The following is a 24,452-nucleotide window of genomic DNA, read 5'->3' on the forward strand; positions in this document are numbered from 1 at the left end:
TCTACTACCTTAGAAACCATTTTTAAATAGAAGTAACACAAGGAGAGGAAGCTCAGAAGTTCAATGCAGAAGAGGTGTCAATGGATGACCCTGGGTGCAAGGACAGGGCTCCCTGGCCATGCCCCACACAGATAAGTCCCACCTGTTCCTTCAGCTGACACAGTCGTGGAGCCTTTGCTGGGAAGTTCATCTGATTTACCTGCCAGAGCTCAGCCAAAAGACAACACTACCAAGCTAAGAAGCAAATCATAGAATCATAGAATCAACGAATCATAGAATCAACTAGGTTGGAAGAGACCTCCAAGATCATCCAGTCCAACCTATCACCCTGCCCTATCCAATCAACTAGACCATAATGTATGAAGAGTAACATGGTGCAGAGTTGCCCAACCCACTCACCTTGTATGCAGGTCTTCAACATTCCAAAAACAGATCTGAAGCTTGTTCCTAAGGGCAGGCTTTGACAGCCACACAGGACTCACCAGCTTCACAGTCAGGAGTTTTTAAGCTCACACTTGTTAAACACTGTAGACAGACCCAAGAGGAACTGTAATAGCAAATGTGTGGGAGGGAAAGGATTAGGAATTAATTCTCCCTTTACCTAAGGAAATACAAATGAAAAGGAAGGTCAATATATGCTAATATAAACAGGTTTTAATCATTTGAATTGATTAAAAGTCCTGTTCTTTGAAAGAATGTTAGTGTAACAAAGGCAAATAATGTAAGGGGGGCTAAGTCCAGATCTTCTGAACTGTTTAATAATGGATTGTCCTTTTCCCCATGCTCTCAGTTCTGACTCTTCTAGGACCAGCATGGTAGAAATGAATTTTTGTCACTAAACTGGAAAAACAAATCACAGGATGAACATTTCTTTGACAAATATCTTAAGGCATTTGGTTAAAATAAAATAACAACTAATTCAATCAGAATCAAATTTCTAGTATTGGTGTACTCCCTCTCAGAGCCCTCAGCCCTTCAGGAACTATGATTTTCTTTTTACATTAAACAAAAAAAAGCCTCAAGGAACTTCTCTTTATAACACAACTCTAGCACCACAGAACATTTTAGAGTGGGAAAGTGAGAGGTTCCTTTTATAAAGGTTCTGAAGAGATATCATATGGTCTTTTCCCCTCTGCTGCCTGCTGAACTGCACGTCCTGCAAGGCTACAAAGTCTGAGAGAAAGCAGTTAATCAGAAGGGAGTTCAATTGCTGCTTCTAGAGCAAACATTTTCAATTAATCTGAAGTCATTAATTACAGCCTCCTTTAATAAAGGCTCTGCTTCTGTAATTTTCTGTTCTTCATCTCAGTGATTCGATTCAAACACATGCCAGGATCATGTGCTGCAGCAAACACATTTGAAAATTTTGGTACTTAACTGCTCTCCAGTGAAGACAAAAAGAGTGGGGGGAAGGGTTCTGAATCACTGTGGAAGAACAAGAACACTTTGTTCACTGTCTGACTGATGCACAGGGAGAAGGTGTTGTACCAGCAAAGTGCATCTTATGTGAGAATGACACAAACAACTCTGACAACAGGAAAATGAGCTGATGTCAAAGAAGACTTTGCAATCACTTTTCTCTCTTTTTTGGGGCCTGCAGTAGCAGTGTGTGCTGCCAAACAAGGATGTCTTTTGCATGGGGAAGTACCATGCCCTATCTTGCCATGACCTCTGCAAAAGCACCGCTGCCTATCTCACTCACCAGCCACAATCCCTGAGGCTGCTCCCTGTCCCATCAGCATCTGCCGTGATTTCCTGATGCTTTGGGGATCAAAAGACAATTCTTGTGTCTCAGATTTACTAACAGAAATACTGAACACTTTCTTCCAAACTTCCTCCACTTTATGTTCCAACACAAGTTGTGAACCCCCTGTCAGCCTCCCTTCCATTGTTCATCACAGTCCTCAGAAGACCTGGAATTGTCTGTGTCTGCCAGAAACTGAAGCAAAACCGAAGCTTTTTAAGCTTAAATCCTCAGCAGTTTTCCAATAACATATTGTAGGTAACCTTATGTGAACTTATGTTTTGTTCTGTCCATGGAAGTTGAAAAACCCTGAACTCCTGTGACCAGTACATTTTCAACAAACCCAAAATCTTTAATAGATAAATGAACAAACCCATTTTTGTGCATGTCTTTTTCATTTCAGCAAAGAATTCTGTTAAGTATTTTCATACTCGAGAACCTAGTGAAATAAGTCATTTCAGGTTAAAAAATGAGAGTTTTCATTAAATGAGTCTTTTTTTTTTTTTAAGAAAAAAGGCAACATCAATTTCATAGAAACATTTTTGCCTCTCACTCAAGCATGAATGTTTCAGTAGAGCTGGAATGCTCTCATGAAATAGTTCAGAGTTTTTTCTAATGGAAACAAAAAGCCTTTCACTGGAAACTGCTTTCACCTCAAAATTATTGTTTAGATGTGCTTTATAAATAAGCTCTCCTTTTTTTGTTTGTTTGGTTTTTTTGCTTCCTGTGAAATGGTGGTGAAAAAAAAGAGGATGTTCAAGTTCCTAATGAATATATCATGAAATGTGGGGGGTTGACCTAGTATGATGGCAAGCATTCAAAAGCTGCTAATCAGCAGGAAAAATGATGGCTGAGACAAACAGGAGGTAAAGTAAGAAGAAAGTATTGGAGGGAGAAAAGATGAATAAGTGAAAGTGAAGTTCCTTTTTTTAATGGAAACAGGAAGAAAAGGCTGAGAGGACTAGAAGGAGCAGAGCACCTACCCCAAAGCAAGTACATTGCAATTGTTAAGTGCCATTTCTTAGACTAGGTTAATGAGTACATCAAGGAACTAACAGAGATACAAGATAAAAAACACCCTGACATTAAGGGTTAGTGCCATAAAGGGTTTACATGTACTGCTCAGTGGCCAAATTGGAGGCTGTGCCTTGTACTGCAAAAGCAAAGAGAAAAACAGCACCTTCAGCAGAGCCTGGATCTGCACAGGGAGAAGAGACAGGTTGAGAGATACTATTAAGGTGCAGGGGAGGCCAGCAGAAAGACACTAACATGTAGTCTGTTACAACAGATTGTGCTACACTGAACTGAAAGATCCCCCGTGAATGAAATACAAGGCGGGGAGGAAGGAGCAGAGCAGGTGAACAGACGATGGGTAACTTGAAATAAAAACTTCTGACGAGTCTGTGGAAGTAAATTCAGGTGGAGAGTGACATCTAGTGATGCTCAGCACAGGAGCCTCAAACAAATTCCGCCAGTTTTTGCAGTACTCTCACCCGTAAATACTTCCCAAGGCACACAGCTTCATACATCTTAGCTTCTTTTATGTCTCTCGAAAATTCTTAAACTGTAAGCAGGAATAATATGTTTCAATATAAAACCCGAATAGTTTGTGTTTGACTAGTCTCACTGAAATCAGATTCACATCCAAAACCCAGTCTGGCCTTTTCTGTCAGGGTCAAAAGAGAGCACACTCCATATCTAAGAAGGTTAGAGTGTGTCAATTCCATCTTGTTTTTCCAATTAGTTTATAGCTGTGATTTTGAATGAAAGCAAAAGGGAGAGAGTAGACACATGGTTGGGATGAAGTGCTTTGGGTAGCACTTCATCCAGCAGCATGTCCAACCCAGCAGGACATTTAGATGCCCAGGGACCACTGAAGTTGTGAGAGAATACAGACAACAACAAAACGAGAGAAAGAGCCAGGAACTAGAAGATGGCGATGATGTTAATTCTAGTCATTAAAATGAAGTAGGTGTTTGGTTCCTAACTGATGGAGAAGGTGTCGGATTTTGCCTTCTTTTGTAAAAGCAAATAGTCATTTCTCATTATTCACTTTTTCTAAACAATATAGTCTGCAAAGTGTGGTGGCAGATTAATACATAAATAAAGCAAGTCAGTAATTAGCAATGAGCTATTAGTTGTTCCTTTGTGAATTGATAATGCAAACACTGCTGAGTTGCTAAGTTTTGAACAACAACAACGTGTTTCCATCAGTCTTCTGCTTTGGAAAGTGTTTCATTGTCAATGTCAAGAAGAGAAAAGAAACAAACCACAGGATTCTAAAAATAATGTTTTTTTTTTCATCTACTTGAGCAATTTCCTTTGAGCTTCCCACTGTGTGCAACAAACATTAATAAAGGAAATGTCAGAAGAGTGCTACTGCTGCATCCCTGCGGTGCTCTGGTGCTTCTGGAGGGGAAGAGGGGCCCTGTGCCATCCTAGCTGACTGTTCAGCTGGTGAGGACACACCTGGGGAGGACAGAGCCACAGCTGACCCCCGTCCCAACAGCAGCTACCACATCTGCTGTCCCCTCTTGCTTACCACAGACCAAAGGAGCCATGGGGGGACAGAGGCAGAATCACTTGTCTGAAAGTTGTGTTAACCCCAACAGGGACAACTTTGTAAAACCATGATGAGGCAACAACAAACCAAGCAGTGCTTGCCATGAAAGATCATAGCCTTTAGCCATTACTGCTCACGCCAGGCTCATAGCCTGCACACTGAAATCAAGAAAGCTCTGCAGAAGGTGGTGATGCTACACTGCTTCATATTTTAAGATATTTTTCAACTACTTACAACACATTTTATGTAAAATTCTAGGCCTCTGAATGTCACTGGTGATCTCACCTTGTTACTAGTGATGCTGCACCCAGTGACACACCCTAAAGCCAAGCCAGTCAAAACCCCCCACATCATTCCAAGTTAAAAAAGGAGAGCTCTGTATATTTACTCATCTGTGCCACAAGGTGGCAGCAGACACTACCTTAATTTCGGGCTGTAAAACACGTGGGTCGTCAAAGCAATTTAAACTTGAAGAGCCATAGAGGTGGGTTTAAATGAGATGAGTCCGAATACGATGCACTCTCCAGTGATTGTGTCCAGGGTGTCAGCCAGCTCCTGGGAATGACTAGGGAACAGCAAGGGCAAGCAGTAAATGATGAAGGGTTTGAAATAACAAGAAATTGGTTGTTTGTGGAATCAAAGAGAGTGCTAAAACAGTCACAGAATCACAGAATTGACCAGGTTGGAAAAGACCTCTGAGATCATCGAGTCCAAGCTATTACCTAACCCATCTCATTAACTAAATCATGGCACTAAGTGCCTAATCCAGCCTCCTCTTAAACACCTTCAGGGATGGTGACTTCACCACCTCCCTGGGCAGCAGCCTCTGAGTGCTATGGTTGGGTCACTCTTACGGAAGCTGTGAAACACAGCCACAGAGTCACTAGGGGAGTCAGGGTCCTTTTCGTCATGGAAAGAGTTCTATAACAAAAGGATAATTATTCGTCCTTCTCCTGCAACCTCCTTTTGAAACTTCATCCTTTTCACCAAAACAAATACTTTGTTCTCTTACAAAAGCAAATACTAAAAAAAGACGACAGGAGGGGCTACCAACCACACCCCCTCCTTCCTTCCATCCTTTCCAATCTCTCCCTTAACTCAGGTTCTGCCTTATGTGCAGGTTGGCTGGAAAAGGTCAGCAAAAGCAGTTAGAAGCAGAATGAATAGTTGAGAATATGCAGGTTTGGACAGAAGAGTTAATACAGTGACAGCCAGGCAGAGACTGACTCATCTTTGTTTGTGTCCTTGTTTTCATGTGCCCCAGCAGAACGAATGGGTAACATAGACATCACCATTGTTTTCCTTTCCTAGCCAATAATCTAATTTCCCATTAAAATTCTCTGGTTAGCCTCAAACCAGCACACACAGGTTTTCTGAAGAAGTGGCTATTACATGTTACTAAACTCAGCAAACACAAGCCAGATTCCTAAGTTTAAAAACTGACTGGCAAATTTGCTGTTCAGATAAGGAATTTCACTGAATTAAAACTTGCTTTTGGACAGGCTCTGTGGCATGGTCTCTAAAAGAGCAACCCCATGAAAACAGGCCCTGGACAGTAGCATCAACAGAAAACTGGAATGGGTTAAATCAAGACCCTGACCTGCCAATGTTCCCTACAAGAAGGGATCATTATCCTCTATTTTACCACATAAGGAGCACTCAGCTGCACTCTTTTCCATATTTTTAGCCATAGCTGTTATTCAGAAACCTTAGCCACTGATGTTTGCCAGTGGCAGGGGTTTAGTAAGAGCTTTTAGAAATTCCGACCTCGTTGTCACTGTGTTATTAATCATCAGGCTATTTGCTGGGCAGTGGGAAGAGCAAGTGAAGATCTCAGAGCTTGGCCACTTAATATGGAAAATGAAGAAGAGATTTCAAGAAAAATAGCTGTCCAGCTAGAGATGAGAAAACTTGAAGCTCAAACTCAGACTGAATGGGCTTCCTTCTCTGCTTGTCATGGAGTGTGAGGGAAAGGAGGACTATATTTGGAGAGGAAAAGTGTCTTGTGGTGAAGATACAGGAGTGAGGGACTCTGACATTGAATCTCATACCTCCACTACAAAATGGTAAAAGCAGTATTTTATTCCCCTTCCTGCTCTGACATTTAATTAGCTGGTGAAGGAATAATAACCACCAGGCAGGGCTGTATATTTATAGCAGTGGCAGGTCTCTGGACACCCTGATAGCACATAGTCTCTCCAGACAGTCCACACAAGCCTTTCATGCTAAGCATTGCTTGGAAGTGGAAAGGCAGCACTGGCTCACATAAAGAAAATCCTTACTAATATTATGCCTATATGTTGTTAACCTATTGTACAGATACATATAATAAATATGCCTAAATATGTATTAAAAAATCATAACAACCAGTCTAGAATAACAGAGAGAATGACAGAGCAGAGATTTGAAGTGACTGGAGCAGGAGGTGTTACAAGTTTCATTCTGCCCCTCTGCAAAAGTTTGAGTGGAGACACCCTGTCCTTCAGACAACTGTGAATAAGGAAGCTCCTCAGGTCAGGCTCCATTGGTTTAGGATTCTGCCAGCTGTGTCCTCCAAGGCACTGTCCCAGAAGGACAAGGTTAGAAAACTTTCTAAGCAGTCAATAAAAGTGTCCTTGGTGAATTCAGCTGAAATGTAACTACTTCTGCCATTGGTTTTGCAAGATGAGTGATAGAAGTAACCTTTCCATGACAACACCTTTTCTTGTCAAGATAACATTTGGCACAAAAGAAACTTGAACACATTTGTTTTCTTGTGTTAAATGGGAAAATATACTGTTCAGAGACATCTCACTGTATGGTATTAATAAATGCAAAGAGGGACGTGCAAATAATCTTGTGTACCTGAACTGAATAAAAAGGAACAAGAAATGGTATGAGGCTAAGTAGTTGTCGCTTCTGTTGCCATAATAAATGCATACAAGCTTTCCTAAACTCTGTTTGCTTTCCAAATCAAGAAATTCTAACAGAAAAATATTCTACATTCATACTATGCCTATGGCGAGGGGTTGGAACTGGATCATCTCTGAGGTCCCTTCCAACCTAAACCATTCTATGATTCTGTAATGTTTGACATTACCTAAATAAGTAAATAAAGGGCTCATTTCTGTTGTAAGTTGCAGAATCTAGAGAAGGAATCTCTCTCTAAGCCTGATAAGTGTTTAGGTCTCATTTTACTGCCCAAGGGCAACATCTCCAAGGGCAGCAGTACGACTGTGCGTGTGCAGTCAGTTTAATAGACAGATGCAGGTCTTTGCTGTTGCTTGCACTTAGACTATAAGAAGAGATGAAAGATTGTCTGACTGTTCTAAAAGTTATTTGCAAAAAAGGAACACAAAGGCAGGCACCAAACCTCCTTTCTTTTTTTCTTTGGTTTTTGTTTCCCCCCACCCATAGAGCACTCTCTTCCAAGCACAAGAGCAGAACAGGAAATCCTTAGGTCAAATTAACAAGGCAAAAGTTAGACCTACCTGGTAATTGAAATGCAAGGCTAGGTTCTGATAGCACTTATCACTGTCTTTGAGAAAGAAGCACTCTTATGGGAGTGCTATTCTGCAACTAGAAAGAGGAAGCCACCCACTCCATGGTTTTCCCACTGATTTCATTATAATCCCATGCACTGAAACGTGAACCGACAACAAGCAAACACTTCTGGGGCTTTTTTCTCTAGCTTCTTTTGCAAAATGACTTATCCAGGAATGTTTCTCTTTTACAGTCTTCACATGGGGCCACACACAGTAGGAGAGGCTGAGGGAGCTGGGGTTCACAGTATCAGTATCACAGTATCATCAGGGTTGGAAGAGACCTCACAGATCATCAAGTCCAACCCTTTACCACAGAGCTCAAGGCTAGACCATGGCACCAAGTGCCACATCCAACCTTGCCTTGAACAAGGTTGTTTAGCCTGGAGAAGAGGAGGCTCAGGGGTGGCCTCATTGCTGTCTACAACTACCTGAAGGGAGGCTGTAGCCATCTAGGAGTTGGTCTCTTCTTCCAGGCAACCAGAAACAGAACAAGGGGACACAGTCTCAAGTTGTGCCAGGGCAGGTTCAGGCTGGATGTTAGAAGAAGTTCTTCACAGCAAGAGTGATTGCCATTGGAATAGGCTGCCCAGGGAGACACCATCACTGGAGGTGCTGAAGAAAAGCTTGGCACTTAGTGCCATGGTCTAGTTGATTGGCTGGGGCTGGGTGCTAGGTTGAACTAGATGATCTTGGAGGTTTCTTCCAACCTTGGTTGATTCTATGATTCTAGGCAAACGTGCAAACAGATCTCATTTTAAACAGCCTGAAACTGGTACTTCTGCATGTCTAGGAGTGGCAGGTGACTGGCCCAGCATCCAGTTCACCTCTAGCATGTAAGAAGTGGCAGCATCAGGAAAAGAAATGCTTCCATTCTCTAGCTGTGGGGATTTTTTCCTGCCCGAGTACTTTGTCTGCAAGGAAGCAAAACTAGACTCCAAGTGGAACAACAAATTGAGGTGCTTTCAATATCAGCAGGAAAATCTCTCCCAATATCCACCTATCCACAGCATCTGACAGCTCAGGGAAATCATCTTTAACGCTTGCTAGTCTCCAAAGTCTTATTGTTATCTACAGTGTCAGGAATGAGGTCAGTTAGCAGCATTAGGTTATTAGGCTTTAAAAGGCCAAATGCACCTACTGCTCACCTCCAGAACCTCAGGGCAATGAGATTTATGAAGACAAGAGCTTCTAGGGAAAGGAGGAAGATATTCAGGGATTCTTGGCACTGAAGCTGAATGGCAGAATGCAGCTGGCTCGATCATGTCTGTTTGTCTTTCTCTCTGTAAATGAGAGGACAAAACTGATACTGATTATTATTATTATTATTATTATCATTCTGAAGCACTTAAAATCCCTTGAATATGACAAAGCAGCCCCAGGTGCTAGCAAGTGTTTGGCAATCAAGTCTGCTTTGTCTGCTTCTACCCCTGGGTGAGAAGGGAAACTGTATTTGATGTCCTAAAGTTGAGTATATTCAACTTAACCTGGAATTACAGAAACAGTCATATGAAAGCTACCTCATTGCAATCACTACTACATGTTCCTTTTTCTCACTTATCATAAAGGCCATCAGGCTGCCTTTTGTTTTGCAGTACTGGTGCTTTTTGCTCAGCCAAGGTTGAAAGATTTCAGTGGGACAGGTCCTAAATGGTGCAAACTGCTAGAGTGCTGCTTCAACAGGGATTCAGCTTGTTGTATCAGGGCAGGATCTACTCTTCCAAGCTGAAAATCACTTCCAGTAATCTGGTGCAAACATATGCATCTTCAGCTGAGCTCATCTGATACCAGATTCATTCTTGCCTCAGATCACGATGAGCCTCAGACTACCAAATAATATTATTAGCTATGAATATGACTGTGAAATGGATGAACTACAATTTCCAGTATCTAATATTCTCTAATTTGTCAATCTAACAGTATAAAAATGCTCTTAGGAAGATGCTAACCTAGGATATTCAAGAGAATGTATCGTTTTAGTTGACAGTGCTTAATCATCTGAGTGTTAAGTGGGATCATTTCATGTCACCTATGCCAGATTATTGTGAGGCTCCTACTTCCAGTTTTGTTGGAGTTTGATAATCTCCAAGCAAACAAACCCAGCCCAAAACACATTTTCACTATTTATTATAATTAGAGATAGAATAGATATCTTAATGATTTCAGTGAAAAATGTGTTTTTCCTTGAACTAAGTCAATACTCAAGAGGTTCATGGTCTACAAGTAACTTGGTGAGTAAGAGCTGGCGTTCGATTTATTGCATTTGTCACATGTTGTTATCACAAACTACAACTCTGCTAAGGCAGCTCTTCAGCACAGAATAACTCTGAATGTCACTGGAGAGCTCTGTAACCATCACAAAGTGTCCAGATAATGAATTCAAGCATGTGTTTACAGATATTTCCAGATCAAAGCCTGTAAGGTAAGGGATCAAAGCCTGTAAGGTAAGGGGCACTCCAGAGGCATGCACAGAGTTGGAAAACAGCACATTTAGCTTTGTTGAGATTGAATAATTTCTTTGTGAAGTTCTTTCCTATAAAGGATAAATCTGAGGAGAGAGTTTTTCTCTTCCTAGTTTGACTATTAGGAACCACAAGAGAACCACCTTCTACATGGGAATAACCATCTGTTTAATATCCTCTAATTCCTTTTAAGATTTCCAGTGTGGTCTAGTACAAACTATTGCTGAAAAAGAGTGAAAATAAACCACAATTATATGCATTTATCACCTCAGCTCTCATGGTAAGTGTTGAACATTTTTCTCCATTCAATACCCTCACAGGAGAATTCTCTCAAGAAAACTCCATTATTCACACTTAGCAGTTGATGTTACTTTCTTTTCACCTTTCCCTGAGGATTAGCTTAACTAGTGAAGAAACAACTAAGTAATAATAACAGTTAAAAAAAAAAAAAGGAAGGAAAAAAAGAAGCCTTACAGTATTGACTGTTTGTAATACGTGACTCAGATATTTGCTAAAGAAAATGGTTTCTTTCTGCTGGTCATTAAAACAGCTACATTTTTTCCTTCAACTTCATCACTTCATTAGTTGTGCTGCCATCTCATTGACAGGAGTTTTTTTCTAAGAAAAGGGAGTTACTTGGGGTGAAAGGGTGAGTTAAAGAGCATGAATGAAAGCCTCCTCAATAAGAGACAGCCTGATAGATCTAATTTCCACATTTTACCCATTTCGTCTTTATGGGCTTGGGTTGGGTTGCTCTGACATTTTTTAGAGAGGTTACTGATGATTCTTCTATGGCTCCATCTGCTTGAAATGAAACATACATAATATTCATTACCAATATTACAGATTCATGGACTAGATAATAATTTGAAGTTTGGAAGCCCCAGACAGTGAAAGACAGCCCTGGCATTCACAGATAAGCAAAGATGATGATAAGCCTGTATTAGAGGATACCGTTAGAGAAATGGTCTGCTAGCTCACAGAGCTCTATGCTGCCCTGACAAATGAAGGCTTATGCTGCTGATGTGAAAACTCATTTTTGATGGCAAAGAAAGGAGTGAAAATTAGGTCTTGCATACTCTTCACAAGAGCTCTAATCAGTAGCCTAGAACATAAAACAGCAGAGATGCATTTTCCTCTCAATCCATTCTAAAAGGGAAAGCCACTGCTAAGTATTGTAATGAGGACAGAGTACCTGGAGGTGTTTGTCCAGGTGGATTCCAGGTCTGGTTCAGGCTTGGGCACAAAGATGAGATGCAGAAATCTTTAGTATCTAGATATCTTCAGGGTCAAAATATTGGTGCTGATCAAGTTCCAATGCCTCCGTGGTTAGGGAGAGATTTTCAGAACTAAATTCACTGTTCATTTATGCAATCTCATCTTCAAGCTGCTAAAACCTTTCATTTTTATGAGGTTTTCAGTTGTTTATAGAAGTACACAAGAGTCTTCCCCTCAGTAAAACCTGGCTTAGGTCCCATTTGTTTAAAGAACTGGTTTTAACTGTAGCAGTCTACCCAAGTTCTAGTATTTGTACACAGAAACAATACAAGATTTGAACTCCAGGTGCATTTCAAAAGATTTCTATTACTCAGCTAAGCAAGGACCTTGAAAATCACCTCCATAACCCACCTCCAGTAAATCACTCTGGAGGTTGAAGAGCACTGCCGTATTCAGAATCAGAGTATAGGTAAATCACAAAGCAAGCACAGCAATCATCCCTTGCCTCTGCAAAATTTTGGAAGGATGAAGACTCATCACAAGAAACATATTAACAAAACTCAGAGAAAGAGAAGGGCAAGTCTGAAGGCCAAAACCACAAAGATTTCTTACCACTTAGTTGATCATTACAAGTATGATAACCTGACTGAACTGAAGTCTTGTCAAATTGGTGAAACACAGAGATTCCTCTCAATCTATAAGGAACAACACAGTTCAGGGACTTGGGGCTGGAAGAACAAAATAAGAGAAGGTGGTGATGTAATTATGATTGCTGATACAAGAAGGGACCAAACTTAATGACATAACAGATGTTTTCTTTACCTATGCACCTACTCTCCTCTGACCCATGGCCCCAGCCAGTTGTCTGACTTAAAGGTGACATAAGGAGCAGCAATGAGTAGGTGTCAGTTGCATAGCAACTACAAGGACAGAAACCAAGGACTTCTCTCGTTCAGCACAGCACAAGATTAAAAAAGTGTCGATCATTTCAACATTGAGTTTGCTTTTTGGGTCCAGGAAGTAAACAAGAACTCAGCAGAAGGATGACACTGCTCCCTGGGTGTCAGATAAATGTATTCGCACAGCTTGGAGAGAAGGTTAAAAAATGTAACATTAATCATGGACTGCAGAGAACAGGACAAGTGGTGAAAAGAGTATTGTACTCACTGATTTAAACTGAATCATGACACTTTCTGTACATTAACAGAGCTGCAACGATACATTCAGATGTGCCATGAGCTTACTCTCTCATCATGACTAAGCAAAGCCCAAAGACACAAAACCTTGACTGGTCCAACTTAACCTGCATGATTTCCATCATTGATCTTCTCTGAAGAGCAGTCCTGAGCACATCCCAGGCAGCAGTTTAAAGTTTTCCCTTGAGGCTTTGGGTACAAGATGTGGAAACAGCTACACACAAGGCAAAGTAAGGGGAGTATACATAGATACCTTTCCAGGCTTCTCTTCATCAGGTTTTGGTGAAGGGAGAACCTAACCCAATATTATTTCAGTTCATATGCCCTGGGTTGCAACAATTGCCATGACTCTTCCTCTCTACCCAAGGCAAGTGGACTTCACTGTCTATGAGGCTGAGGACATGACTTTCTTCCATCACTTTAGCACATTTTTACAACTTGCCACTCCTCAGACAAAAATTCACTGCAATGCTGCAGTGGATGTTAGAGCAACCTGTTTGCTCTGCACTGCAATGGACAGGATCACAACGTGTATCTCTGCAAACAAAGCAGGAACTGACAGCTGAGGGGCTGTGGCTCATTGTTATTGCAACACTTCAGATCATGTAGGCTTTCCAGTGATGAGCAGACAAATCCCTTTACACCTTTGAATGTAAGATCTAACAAGTTGATGTCTTTTGTGCAAATACAGCTTTTTCCCATTTTTTCAAAGACCTTAGAGTCAGCTTGAGCTGGGAGTCAGACACATGAGGCTCTAGCCCACTATTTTTAGCCCTTAATGGTAAAGCTAATAGTGCCATTAATCCACTTTGGTATATAACATTCAATTCCCACTTCAGATGGCATCTCAGTGCTAATGGTAGCTTGATTCCTGCTGTCAAATACATTCAGAACCTCACAATGCAACATATTTAGTGATTTCTTATTGTCAGATTCAGCTGAAAGGCAGGGAAATCTGTAGAAGTCTTTTGAAAACAGTCTGGCAGCAAGAGATGGAGCATTCTGGAGTTGATCTATACAGAGCTAATGCAGTATATCGCTGAGACCAACCAGATAGGGAAGATGAGACTGGAATGTAAATGCCAAAGCACTCGTGAATTTGTTTACGTGTGGATGCCTAAAACACAAGTGCCCCTCTATCAGCAGATAACCTGGAACCAAGCCCAGAAGCATGCTATTCTTCCAGAGTGAGCTCTTCTTCATGAATTGGAGATCTGCCTTTGATCCTGTCCTCACCTTTGGAGGGTACAACCTCCCCCTGCCACATCACAAGACAGTACCCAAGGACAGAGCTGTCAGGGAAAGACATCCAGCCAGCTTTGCAAAGCTGGCTTCCTCCTCAGTTGGAAAGACAGACAACATTTACAAGGCTAGTGATAGTCATTATATCTTGAAATCACTGTCTGGAGTGCACTGCAGCAGCTCAAGAAAGTTGGCAAGAAGCAACTGAGGCTCACTGCACAAAATAAAGATAACTGTCCTAGGCTTGAATCCAAATGTTACACTTGAATGAAGGGAATCATTTTTCCCTGGATGAGATTAGAGGCATGGGACAAATTGTTATTTGAACTGATCTTCTTTAAATGCAGACAAATTCTAAATATATAAATAAATAACTAAAACCCAGGGGTTTGTTTCTTCTTTTTTTTTTTTTTGGGGGGGGGGGGGGGGGGGGGGGGAGGAGGAGTGGGGTTTGGGTTATTTTTGTTTGTTTTTTAAAAAGGTTTATCTGAGGCAACTGAACTTGAAGAATTCTGTTGTTGAGAGCAGTGCTGCCAGAGATGGTTTGAAAGTTTAATTCATCTACAAATTATCTTCCATGTAACCAATTTAATGACCAGCTGAGGCTTTGGTCCTCCTGGGATGGACTTTCCCTGGTAGTACAATATAGGACACTTTCTGCAGACACAGAGAAGAGAAAAGGGGGGGAGGAGGATCAAATTGCAAGAGTTGGTCATGCATTTAGGTGACTGAGAACATGAAGGGGAATTTAAGAGTCATGACACAGAGAGCACGGTATGGAAACTCATGCCTGCACTTTGCTTCAACTATAATCAATGAGTTTATAAATCAAAATAAACAAAATTCAAGATGCTTGGTGCCTAGGAATGGGCACTGGCAGCTTGCCTCTAATGAAACCAACATTATCTAGCTAATGACGGCCTTCATAGCACCTCAGCAACTGTATCAGGGTGTATTATCTGCACCAACAACACATCTGTGCCACAGCTCATCCGCAGGTTCCTTTCTTTAACTACAAAGACCAAAACCCAAGTGAGCCAGAGCATCTTCAAGGGAGGTATTGCCTGGACTCAACTCAGAGTTCAACTAGCTCACTTAAACCAGGCAAGAGGAGCTCTGGCTCCCTGCAGGAGTAGAGCCCAGGACAGTGTATGCCCCTGAACACCTGCCACTCTCAGCTGCCTGCCTCTGCTTACTCATGCGGGCAACGCTTGGCTGCTGAGAACAGGCACAAAGTTTTGCTGGATGAAAATTCCTTTTTCAGACGAGTGTTAAGGCGAATCCATCCTGTTCGCTATCTGCAGAGGGCGCCAGACAGTTTCAGATCTGCTGGAGGAACCAGCGGTGGGGATGCTGTACCTGGTGCTTGCAGCTGTCAGTCAGAAAGGTGCTTGCTCTCTAATGGCCAATGCTCTGCGCGGAGGATTAAGTAGGAGTTGTTTTTTCCTTTCTTGTGTGTATAAATCCTTTAGTTCTCTTTTCCTTCCTTGCCACTGAAATAGCAAGAGATACTTCGCTGAGCTGCAACATGCTGACAACAAACATGTGCTGGCCTCAGCAGACAATAGCAGCTGAAAAAACTCCCTGCTTTTAACCATCAGGAGAGCTAGAGCCAGCAATGTGCTGCTGCTGAGCTTCCTCTTCAGAGAAAATTGTTGGATACCTGCAAGATCTGAAGCTGACTTTCTTATGAAAGAGAAGAGCAGCCTGAGACTGACACACAATTCACTGTAAATGCAGATTTTGTTTCTACTTCTAAAAGTGACTAAAGAAAAGTCCTGCTTGATTCCACCTCACGTGCACAGCAGCAATCTGGAAAGACTTCTTTCTTTTCCTTTTTTTCTGCCCGTCTTTGTTGGGTTTTGTAACCTGTGCTCCATCAGGTCCTTAACCACTTGTGAATTGAACTCCTCTTCTGACAATGAACACCACACACTCTGCATTTTCATTTCAACCTGTGTTGTTTAATGTCACAGAAGACTTCAATAACTCAGTTCTGAACACCAGAAGTGGCAGTGGATTTTGTGAGCAGGTCTTCATAAAAGCTGAGGTCTTCTTGACTTTAGGGATCATCAGCCTCCTGGAAAACATCCTTGTCATTCTTGCAGTGCTGAAGAATGGAAACCTACATTCTCCCATGTATTTCTTTCTTTGTAGCTTGGCAGTGGCAGATATGTTAGTGAGCATGTCAAATGCCTTGGAGACTATCATGATCGCAATCCTGAGCAACGGCTATTTGATCATTGATGACCACTTTATTCAGCATATGGACAATGTTTTTGACTCAATGATTTGTATTTCTTTGGTAGCCTCAATTTGCAACCTCTTGGTTATAGCCATTGACAGGTACATAACTATTTTCTATGCTCTCCGTTACCACAGCATCATGACTGTGAAGAAAGCTTTAGTGCTGATTGTGCTGATTTGGATTGCTTGTATCATCTGTGGCATCATATTCATTGCCTACTCAGAAAGCAAAACTGTCATTGTCTGTCTCATCACCATGTTCTTTACCATGCTCTTTCTCATGGCCTCCCTTTATGTTCACATGTTCTTGTTTGCACGCCTGCACGTTAAGCGGATTGCAGCCCTGCCCGTGGACGGGGTGCCCTACCAGCGTACCTGCATGAAGGGGGCTGTCACCATCACTATATTGCTCGGTGTCTTCATTGTTTGCTGGGCACCTTTCTTCCTTCACCTCATTCTCATCATTTCTTGCCCAATGAATCCATATTGTGTCTGCTACACTTCACACTTCAATACCTATCTGGTCTTGATAATGTGCAACTCAGTAATTGATCCACTCATTTATGCTTTCCGGAGTCTGGAGATGAGAAAGACTTTCAAAGAAATCATGTGCTGCTGTTACAGCTTGAATGTGGGACAGTGCATGCTGTAAGCATTGGGCTTTGTGGTGGGAACAGAGAGAGGACAGTAGCTGTATGAATATATATATGTACATAGATACATAGCATCTCCACTTTAAAAGCAATGCTTGAAGAAGAGGCATAAAAAAACCCCACTATTCTATGCCTTCATTTTTATTTCTTTTTAATTAAAACCAAATTGACCTACATTTTTTGAGATTAAATGGTTAAAACAGAAAGAAATCCAGAGTGGTTTACAAAATAGCTTAAGAACTTTAATGAGAAAATTAATCCTGAAAGGGAACATTACCTTACAGAGACCGAAGTGATATTCTCTCTAGCACTCATTTGTACCTGTTGCTTTATCTCTGTGATACTATCAAGAAGTGTTTCTAAAAGATTCCATTAGTAACCTCTACTGAAAGCAATCCACTTGCAACACAAATGAAAACATCAGCGGGCAACAGCACTGTTCTACACTTAGTCCCATGCCTCCACCTCTTATTAAAAGAATAGTTTGACATTTATGCTGTTTTCTATACAACAACCTGAGGAAAAATTTTGAAGGGTGAGAGTAAAAATGCCTCTTGCAGTGAAATAATCTTTCAGTAGACATCAGATAAGTGAAAAGGAACAGCTGCTGTATCTGTGACAGAGTGACTTAAATAGTTGTCAGACAGAAGTGACTCATATGAAGAAGGCATTTACTAGAATGCACTGATTAATGTAGCGTTTGTTGTCACCAGTGAGACCCATCCCTAGACAATTAAGTTAGGTACCTGGAAGAAAGAAGATGTGTGGCAGACAACTTCTGTTCACCAAGAAATGTATGTCATGGGTCAGTCTCTTTTTCCTTAAAAAGACCTTTACACTGAGTTCAGTGGATGGACACTCCTGCACTGCAAACAAGCAAGTAACATTCTGTTTGCAGTCATTTTCAAACTCTGTGTGCAAGTTGGTGGTGTATAAAGCATGAAGCTTCAGCTACAATAATCTAGTCTTTGCCTCTGCTTTTTATAGAAATAAACCATGTAAGTGGCCTTCAAACAGCATATCCTAACCGAGAAAGGCTGGCACAACTTGTATATAACACCATCCAGGCAGGGTCAGGGACACCATAAGGCTATTAAAAACTCTAAGCCATTTTTAAGCCTCTTTAACACCTTCCTGGTATCTCACTTGTAGGAGATCAGAAATCTGAAACCCTCAGGCTCATCTGTTGCTTTCAAACATCTGATCTTTTTTTCTTCACCTCCTCAATTGGGTGAGTTGATAGGTTGTTATTTCTGCAAGCTCCCCTTTGTCACTGCAGGAGCAGTTATCCAGATCAGAGCTTCCCAATCTGCTCTGCCTCCAGTAGCCCTGGAACAACTCAAATTGATGCTATTTCACTACTGCTGGCTCCAGAATCCGACTCTGACTGTTCATGGAGAAGACATGTCCCCCAGTTTAAAAATGTTGGCTATCATGTGACTGTGATTTATTCTCAACATTTTACAAGCTATGGAGGGAATAATTTAGGTTTCCCAATCCTATGGATTGGGGCTCCATTTTCTCCCTGTGCTCTATCCACACACTGTCCATCAGCCCAAACCAGCCTCACACTCCCTACTGCCCTCACCCTCAGATCACAGCCTCCATCAAGTTCTCATTGCCTCCTATAATCCATCCTCCAGACTTCCATATTCCCAACACTTTGACTGTTCAAACTCTTTCCTAATCTTACAATTTAAAACAATACTTATCTGAAAAATGTCAGTGTGGAGCACACGATGCCACAGGCACAGATGAAAATTCTCTCATATTTCAGGTATAGACCAGATAAAATCCCAACAACTGGCAAGTAAACTAAACCTGAATGCTTTCAGCCTTACCTATATCTCATAAATTACAGTTCAGCAGTAGTAAGACCTGTTAGCTCAGCCTGTCTGAGATGCAAAAGAAACCACACAACTTGGCTTTTGTGGTGTGGAAAGACTGTGCCTACTTGTAAACACTCTACCTGTTGTCAGTGTCATGTACCTTTATGCTCTGCAGCGTGGTTTGCAATGACATTCTGCCTCAGGTTACTGTATGTTTAGCTTTTGTTGCACCTGATGTCCTACTTGTTCCCTTCTTTCAAAGTGACTTTAGAGGAGACTGATTAATGCTGTGCTTTGCTTTTTAAACAAAACATACATCTGATGAATAAAACAATCTGGAGACACTACTTAGAATTGTGTTTGCTTCCATCAGAGCATCAGGTCATCTCAAATCACCATCCCAGTGATCTAATTGACAAAACAACAAATAGAGTCTAGTGGTGGGCAAAAGTCTAATTCTACATGCTACCCACAAAGCTACATAAAAATGAACAAAGACAGACCTCTTCATCCCATATAGGAGCATGATGGAAAGAATTCTATAAAGATCTGACACAAGCCAGTGAAGATGCAAGTCCTCCTCACAGAATATCCATTGAGATGGGTGCTGAGTTTGTCCAGCCCTAGTTCCAGATTTCCAGACAGTAACTCCTAGGTTGAAAGTCCACAGCACAGTCTTCTTCATGGAGCCAGGATGGCAGCCATCACCAACCTGTCCATGATAGGAAGGGAAAGAAACATTCTACATAGGACCAAACCCCACAATAGGAGACAGTGAATGAAAATTCATAGTTACAGCTCCAGGTGTGAAACGGAAGGGAAGAATAGGACTGCACTCTAAGGAAAAATCACTGCAATTAATTGCTGTGGGGCAGATCTTAACACTTCACTTAGAAGGGAGTTCTGAAAGTTCAGCTATCTTCGGTCCTCAGGGACAGACCTGAGCACCAAATCAGCTTAAGAGACACACACGGATTGGAAGATCAGCAGTTCCATTTCCCAGCAGTGAACCCCAAAGATGTGTACATACAGCAGAACAAAGACATCACAGCAACACATGCTAGTACAGGGCAGCTGTACATGCTGGTAACCAGAATAGCAGTCCATCTGCTGAGAAGCTGCCCCTCTTTCTAACTGCAGTGAAATGTGAACACTTTCAGAGCTGTTACTATTAATCTAATGCATTATTTGTTTATAAGAAATGTTTTTTCCCCCAGTAAGAGATCTGGGCTGAACAAGATATATGCAATTTTCCCCTAGATAGTATTGAGAAATGACAGACTGAAATAATATCCTTTTCATCTAAAGGTGCCATTTATATGGATTTATTGATTCAGTTTTTCTGCAAGAAAATCAGGCAGTTCACAAGCGCTGTGGGATTACCATTTGCTCAAAGACTTGTTAGGAAATGCTCATATATTCAAGCAAATATTTGAATTTACAAGAGCCTGATTTATCCTCCTAAGCCAATTCAGCACAGCTTATTCCACCATTTACAGCCAGATCTGGTTCTTTCATATGTAATTTAGCACTATACTTGCCGTTTTCCCATGAATAATTGTCTAAAATATTTTATAATTGAAAGCATTTGTCCTAATGGATGAATAACAAACTCCAGGCACAAAATTCCACAGTCATAAGAAATCAGTAGGGCCATTAGTTCAAATACTTTCATTTCCTCTTCACTAAAATAAGATGCTTCTATTTGTTGAAACCTAGTTTGGAACCAGGGTTAACTATTCAGTTTGGTAGCTATAGCTATATCATGGATTTTAAAGCTCACCCACAAAGTAATATTGGGTCACAACATACCTGAAAACTTCTTTACTGGGCAACCCATCCCAATCTCAGTCCCACACTCGTGAGAGACACCAGTTAACCTATGCACTGAGACCTCTACCATAGGTACAGCAGACACAGCAGCTCCAAAATGCTTGTTCATTGTCTGAGAGTAGAGACAAGCGGTACTCAAACCGATAAAGATGATCCCTTCTGAATGAAGCATATAAATGTGGATAGCATTCAGTGGCCTTCAAGGTGCAGGGCAGGGGCAGGAGGGCTCACATAGCTTATGCTATCTCTCTGAAGGTCAGCTCTAGATATCACTGTAAATGTTACTGTGAAATTACAACAGAGCTTTCTGTGTTCCCTCTTCAGAAGAGCGCTGGGTACAGCCACGGATCTAACACTTTATCAGAGCTATAACACAATGCCTGTGTTCAATAGCCTTTCAAGTGGAAGGCAGAGGAAAGAAAAAGATTTAAAGGACAGTACAAAGACTACACAAAAAATCCTGTCCGTATATCTCTGTGAGGAACATTCAGATGGTGCTGTTCTGCTTGGTTTTGAAGGTTAAAAGGTTAAAATACAGCCTTGTTTTTAAGCAGTTAGTTACTAATGCACATTAAGTAGACAGAGGCATGGAGAGAAGGAGAAAGATAAAGGAGATTTTTAAGGCCAGAGCTAGGGGTGAAGCCTATTTGCACCGGGGAAGCTCACAAATCTGGGAGCAGCACAGCATCATAACTGCACATTTCATCATGTTCTTTCCTAGGCTGCCATGTAATGGGGTCACAGCTCAAGTCAGAGTTTACTCTGGTGAGTTAAGCTTTGTCAAATTCACACCAAAGAGAAAAACATAGCTTTTTACACTTTAAATCTGCTTGGAAAAACAAGAGGAATACAAAATGTATGTTAATTTTTTTTTCATAAATAAATGCTTAAGGAAGGTTGCTTCAAATCCACTTTTCACAGCCATCCATCACTTTATCACCATCACAGTCATTATGTATATCATAAGCTATTTAAGTTGTAGCACAAAACTATGCTCATTCATCAGTCCCATAATATACACTTGCTAGAGTCAGCCTAAAATCACCAGGCAAGGTATCAACACAGGACCTTGCTGCTGGCACCAGTTCCAATTTGTGCAAGATGAATTATTTCCACCACACTCACTGATTCAGGGCTATGCAGAGTAGCCCTAAATCTGCTTGATGTGGGGAGGCTTGTACAAAATAAGTGAGTTAGAAATGCCTCTAAACCAGAAACCATAAAACCTGGAATGCAGAAAATACGGTGTTTGGCCAGTGTTGTACTGGTCAGTGAAGCAAAAGTCCAGAATTGTGTACTTTATCAAGAAGAGTTTAACCAAGACTCATAGGAGTTAAGATAAATTTATAGCACACATCATTCTGAAAACACTGATGACAAAAGTAGATCTATTTGCCAGTCTTACCCATTTAAATGGCTGTGCACAAGAAGAGGGCAAATGCCCTCTCTCTGAGACAGCAATAGAAAACTATTTATTACCTGCTATTTTGATGGCATGAATGTTTATAGTGCCACACCAAAGTATCTGCCCAAAGCACTTATGACTTTCCAAAGATTTTTTTTGTCCTATTTTACACTTTTCATGTCTTTGTTTAGGAAAAACCACACACTTTTTATTTGTGACTATTCCTCTTTTGTGATTACAAAGATACTGACTTAGAAAATCTCTACAGCTGTGATTTCACTGCTCAGACTGTCTCCTCTAGTAATAAGCACAGTCAATATTCATCTTGGAGCCTAACTGATGCAGTTTTGGTTGGTGTCATATACTACTGAATCAAAGTCACAAATTAATATTCCAGAAGGAAAAATACATATTGAGCAGTCCTTGTTAACTCTAACGGGTCTAATAAGCAGCACAACATTTTGAACACATCGCTGATATAATCACTGCAATCTAAGGATGCATACTGGGAATAAGCTGCAAGTGAACCACAAAGCCAGAGACTGAACATGATGGACCTGAGACTACTCTATATTGGCATGTAATAATTTTTAACCAAAATTAACATTTAAGCACATTCAAGCAAAGGTAAATCTACAGACATACTGAGAGTGATCATTTCTTTAGACTTACATATTTGCAGAGAAAAAAGAAAGTGTAGGTGAGGTAGAAAAACTGCAGCCTTCCTGCTTATGTGCACCTGCTATCACACATGGTCCACTTCAAGCTTGCTCACTCAACACAACCCCACTTTGTGCAAGCATTTGGGTAGCAATTGCAGTGCCTCTCCTCCTTCAAAAGCTGCACCACTGAAGCAGCCTGTCCTAAAGGGGCTGTTATATTCGTGAGCTGATAATCAAAGCAGTGAAAAGGTGCAGCTGCAACAATCAGCCTAAGCAATTCTTTCCTGCCATGAAAGAAAGCATTGAGGGCCTATTAGCATTCATTTCGTTAGGTATTTGTATTCCACCTTAACAGAATTTTGCATGAGAGTTGGCCTGTATGACTTAAAGCTGCTTGAGTGGACACTGAGGAAAACATTCCAGTGTGATTCAAAACAAGTGCATTAAAAACCAAGTGCTCTGTGCCATCAGCATACATCTGTGAAGGTCATCTCAAGACTTCTCCAACACTAAGTGTATTTAGTCCTTGTTCTCTTTCTATAGTGGGGAGTACTCCAAGGCTAATGTTGCAGGTTAGGAAGTTCATCTTCAGCAGTCATAGAATCAACCAGGTTGGAAGAGACCTCCAAGATCATCCAGCCCAACCTAGCACGCAACCTATCATTGTCTGGAAAAACTGAATCAGGCCACTGCTTCACCATCTGTGTCAGGAATAACTTTCTTCAGCTATAGAGGGAGCTGACGAGGATTGCTAAAACTTAGCATGCTGAATGTTTTCACCTAATTACTGGTTTTGTCAGGGTAAGAGGTCACACAAAATTCTAAATTCAGGAAAAATATATTCAGAGGAGTATAGCTTTTGGAAATATCTTGCTCAGTGAACTAAAGAATCATTTTATCTCCATCTCAGCAGAAGACAGTGAATTTCTGTCCAGCCTTGTGGATCTTGGATTTAATGAAGTAGTGAAAATGTTACCATTTTAATGACATGTATACATAATGGAAAGGGTGAGACAGAGGCATCTCTGTCCCATCCAGTGATGCCATAATACCTGAGATCATGCAGAAAATGTGATTCTAAGATTGCCAAAATAATGGGAAATGCAGAGCTACAGTACTGCCAGCAGACAGGAATTCCAGCATGCAATGAGCTGATTCCATGAGTTCAGATTTTCATCACCACCAACTTGTAAGAAAAATACCAAGCTCTAGGAAAATATTAGGCAAAAGCAAGAGGCAAGAGAAAGCTGGATGAGAAATTAAAGTCTGTGCAGCTGTGCAAAACAGCTACTGGAGGCACGTAGTGATGTTCAAGACATGGGAAAGGATGAGATCTGAAGATGGATATCTTTGATATCTATCAGCAATTAGAAACCCTTAACTGTGAAATCAAGAGTCTGCAGCTAATTAATACAGATTTAATCTGTATCACTGCTTACTGTCTTACATGCTGCTCCAGCCTTTAAGAACAAAGCAAGACTTCACAAAATACTTGTCACAAAATGAAACTGAACACATTCTTCATTTTGACTAAACACAAGCCCCCAAGCCTTGCAGACTTTTATTCCCTGCTTCTTCATTGCAGTCAATTACCTGATACTTATGAAAAGATTTGCCTTTAATAATCTTAAAATTGTACAGCCTGTACTAGGAACTGCACTCAAAACCAAGGACTTGTAATTTCAAGTTCTTAAGTGGTATGTGGACAGAACATAAAGATCATCTTTTGCTTTCAAGTTTCTCTCCATTAAAGCAATTTAGGTAGACTTGGAAATTCAAAACTTCTGATAAAACAATTCAGGAGGCAAGGCCAAACATGAGGTATGCAGTTAACTTATCTTCGTGCATAAGAAAGCAGCTGATGGATTCGTGTATAC

General features: G+C 41.0%; 2 protein-coding genes across 2 annotated transcripts in view; one reads left to right on the forward strand and one right to left on the reverse strand.

The window, feature by feature from the left end:
* Positions 1-22,749, reverse strand: part of LOC135188096 (delphilin-like) — a 74,953-nt gene extending 52,204 nt beyond the window's left edge. The window contains exons 1-2 of the mRNA XM_064167321.1: positions 22,586-22,749; positions 400-547 (exon numbers count right to left, since the gene is read on the reverse strand). The gene's annotated coding sequence lies outside the window, so the exon portion shown is untranslated. The remainder of the gene's footprint in view (positions 1-399; positions 548-22,585) is intronic.
* On the forward strand, positions 15,868-17,025 carry MC3R (melanocortin 3 receptor). Its single transcript, XM_064167435.1, has one exon. The coding sequence runs from the start codon at positions 15,868-15,870 to the stop codon at positions 16,843-16,845; it is 978 nt and encodes a 325-aa protein (XP_064023505.1). The 3' UTR covers positions 16,846-17,025.
* Positions 22,750-24,452: the final 1,703 nt, after the last annotated feature.

Source organism: Pogoniulus pusillus, chromosome 29, assembly GCF_015220805.1.
Source record: "Pogoniulus pusillus isolate bPogPus1 chromosome 29, bPogPus1.pri, whole genome shotgun sequence".
In the NCBI taxonomy this organism is placed as follows: Eukaryota; Metazoa; Chordata; class Aves; order Piciformes; family Lybiidae; genus Pogoniulus; species Pogoniulus pusillus.

Bases quoted from the DNA above. Each gene is read 5' to 3' on its own strand.
- MC3R (XM_064167435.1), top strand. From the start codon at position 15,868: ATGAACACCACACACTCTGCATTTTCATTTCAACCTGTGTTGTTTAAT.